The 3,697-nt window shown below is 42.0% G+C and overlaps 1 protein-coding gene across 1 annotated transcript; it reads right to left on the reverse strand.

The window, feature by feature from the left end:
• Positions 1-2,136: 2,136 nt before the first annotated feature.
• On the reverse strand, positions 2,137-3,697 carry LOC137994528 (pyroglutamylated RF-amide peptide receptor-like). Its single transcript, XM_068840111.1, has 2 exons — positions 3,660-3,697; positions 2,137-3,569 (listed from the first exon to the last, which is right to left on the reverse strand). The coding sequence occupies exon 2, from the start codon at positions 3,500-3,502 to the stop codon at positions 2,543-2,545; it is 960 nt and encodes a 319-aa protein (XP_068696212.1). The 5' UTR covers positions 3,503-3,569; positions 3,660-3,697; the 3' UTR covers positions 2,137-2,542.

The following is a 3,697-nucleotide window of genomic DNA, read 5'->3' on the forward strand; positions in this document are numbered from 1 at the left end:
GGGTAAACGATCTAGATCGGGGACCTCATCATTGATTAATTCTTGATGTAGGTTGGGTCCTAAGGCACCATGTTCTGTCATCCACCCATATTGATGGCTAATGTTTGGTCGATGATACACATGGGAGTTTCCAGAGCATCTGTACGTTTGATGTGAGTGTTATCAATCAGCAGTTCTCGTTCGTTGCCTTGTTGAACCCGGGTAAATTTGATATTCCTAGCCCCAAACCTCTTCAAGCGGACCGGATAGACTGAACGAATTCTTTATTAAAAGAAATGAAAGGACACTAGGCACCAAACCAGATGAGAAATCGGACCTAATAAAACTTCTACACTCCTTTTCAGAGAAGCCAATGCCTTTCCGCTCTTCTTTTAAATTGCGTTTTGTCTCGAGACAAGAGGTGGATCAAGAAATCAATAAACTTCGTTCTGACACGTCAACTGGCATGGATCAGATACCGGTGAAGTTTGTGAAACTGGCCCTATAATACATATAATCAACAGATGCATTGTGACATCGAGTGTCCCCAGACTATGGAAGATAGCAAGAATTTCTCCGACCCCCAAGGTTAATGAACCTCGATGTGATGCTGATCACCGTCCTGTGTCTATCCTGCAAACGCTCTCTAAAGTGTTTGAACGTTTAGTGCTCCACCAGCTTATTGAATATATAAACGAGGAAGCTCTTCTTTGTCCAACCATCTCGGGGTTCCGCAAAGGTCATTCCACCACCAGTGTTCTATTAGGAATTTGCGATGCCCTGATACGAGCGTCAGGAGAGGGGAGGTGACATTAATGGTCTGTGGAGACTACAGCAAAGCATTCGACACCGTCCAATTCAAAATGTCCTAACCAAGATGCACAACCTCGGTTTCTCTAAGGAATTCTTACTATGGATGATTGACTTCCTTACTGATCGAAGACAGATGGTGCAAATAGATGACGGAAAGTCGCACATGGCTACAGTTGAATTCGGCATCCCGCAAGGTTCACAAGTTCACTTGGGCGTCTGGTAAGAAAATACTGGTCAATCCCACTTTCCAGCCACTTCCCTGATAGTGCAGGGGGTGGGAAAACTACTCTTTAAAGTGGTTGGCGTTATGATTGGGAAACTCTCCTCCTTCGGCATTGGTGGGTAGAATCACATCATAGTCGCTCATGCCTGCACGTCTCGTTTATGGATCCAATTGTTGTCTTTGCTTCCCTTAAGTACTTCTTCAATACGGAACAGTGAGTCGTCATCCACTGTCACTTTCTGAAGGCCCTGCTCGTAAAGTGTCCCCTTTAAGGGAGTCTAGTCCATCTCCTCTACCTTGCAGGAATGCACGGAGGACTGTTGCACTCGACACATTACAAACACTTCTTCCGTTCATCCTGGCAAGTACATACTGAGCTGTAACGTAAGGTCACCTTCCAAACAAACTACCAATCTAAACAAAGATCTTAAATCGAAGGCAGTAGAAGTTCACATTACACCCTAATCAGTTAGTTCTGTTGAACTATAAGTGCTACACGGCCAACGTTTGGAAAAACGTAACCCTTCCTTGTACTTGTACATGTTCATTGCCGTGACTTAAACATCTTCAGTTTCCACGGCCGGATCCCGCCTGACCTTGTACGTCAGTCGTTAGAGCAGCGGTGATCTAACCCGAAGGTCGTGGGTTCAATTCCCACCATGGTCAGAGTTTTTCTCTGTCTTTGTGTGGGCCTATTGCCCTTAGTAGGGCATACACTCACATCGTTCATGGCTCACTCTAATCAGTTAATTCTGATAAAAGCAAAGGTGAAGCGGTTAATTCCTATTTCTACTCAGTATTTACTGAAGAGCTGTAACCCTGGTTACAGCTATTCATAAAAACTTTAAAGAAAACGACAAAACGTTTAAGTTTACAAAACATGTTTCGACAGAAACGTCTGTCATCTTCAGTTGATTAATGTACAAAGCGTAGAAGTTGAATTTATTAGTAGGAAAAAGTGCTAATTATGCTAGTAACGTACAACGAAATGTACAAAAAACGTGACAATGTGAGACTTAAAACGATAGTTTAAAATTGACATGATGTAGTTGTCGATTCAAAGAAGGTTGTTGTCTTTGAATATGAATAGCCTCTTTTATCTTAAGTTGAAAAGATATGAATTTTATATTCTCGTGGCATGCAAGAACAATAACTCACTTGTTCGCTGCGCTCACTTGTGTGATATTGCTCTTGCCACGAGAACACAAAATTCACCTCTTCTCGCCACCGTGTAATATACTCTACGATAGCTATAGGGGCAATCCCAACAACCAGTCGGATTATTTTGAATCATTAAAATCGATTCAAGCGGTGTTTGAAAGAAAGATTTAATGCGACGAGTTATCTTGGGGTCGTTAAAAGAGTAAAAGTTGAATAATACAGAGGATATCATATGTTTGGAGATTTAATTGCTAAGGATAATGATTAAATATATCTTCTATCTTATACAGTGGGCAACAGGCCTCGTGGCAGGGAAATTTAAAGGCTTGATTCCATGATACTTTCTTGTGATTTTTAGCGGCATATTCACTGAGCAGAATATAAACATTCTAAGTTAGAATTTTGTAATTGGAAGACTTGTCCATCAGCTCTCAAATTCCCGCTTTTAATAACTTCTTCCAGAATTTGTGGTGTTTCTTGCATCTCGCATTTGCAAGTTGGAGGCTCCGGGTGTGTTACAAGAGGACAGACTTCTCGTTTTCTTGATCTACGGTAGGAAAGCAGCCGTCTAAAATGCCGGCGAAAGCGCTCACTCTGCAAAGCATAAATCACTGGATTGATAGCAGAGTTAAATGACACCAAAACAACTGAAGCGATGTAAAAAAAGCCTCCAAATTCGAAAAGGAAATCAAAATTACTGAGAAGGTAAATTATAAGCTGAGGAAACCAGCTTATTGCGTATATAACGCTCACTGTTAACACCAATTTCGTAACCTTTTTTCTTGATTTTCGGACTGCGCCTTGTCCCACGATGGCTTCGTTTGTCACTTTCTTAAACCATAAATCATACACAACTCTGGAATACAAGGACAACATGATGGATGCTGGAACAATTCCCACTACCAGCAACCAAGCAGTTGAGTTAATTCTGCCGTAAACCGGCCAGGGCCACGATTCCAGGCAGAAATTTTCTTCCTTGTCGTAGCGAATAGCAAAAAAAAGCGGAAGATTAAATAAAGCCGTAAAAATCCAACAGCAGACTATGATCATTTTAACTTTTGACATGGTGAACTTTAAAGATGCGTTATGAGGATTCGTCACCGCGTTGAATCGTTCAAAAGATATGGCAACGAGGGAGAAGACAGAGGCTACGCCACCTATCCATGAAATGTTACCACCTGTGATGAACTTGCAAAGAAGATCACCCGCGATGCCAACAGGGTGAGAGAAGGTGTGTAAAAGGATGTACTGCGGGCTTGTAAAGGTCAAAGTGATCACGTCAGCGACAGCCAAATTGACCAGCAAATAGTTGATAGGCGTGTGCATGGATCTGTTAAGAATAACGGCCAAACAAACGAGTACATTGCCAATCGAGCCACCAAACACCAGTACGCTGAAAAAACATGTTATTGCGATGTCCTCAGATGTTAGCATGACGAATGATGTCGTTTCAGTGAACTGAAATTGGACGAAAAATATGTACCTGAATGGCGGAATGAACGCGCCAAAGCACTTCTCACT

This window comes from Montipora foliosa, chromosome 3 (assembly GCF_036669935.1).
Source record: "Montipora foliosa isolate CH-2021 chromosome 3, ASM3666993v2, whole genome shotgun sequence".
In the NCBI taxonomy this organism is placed as follows: domain Eukaryota; kingdom Metazoa; phylum Cnidaria; class Anthozoa; order Scleractinia; family Acroporidae; genus Montipora; species Montipora foliosa.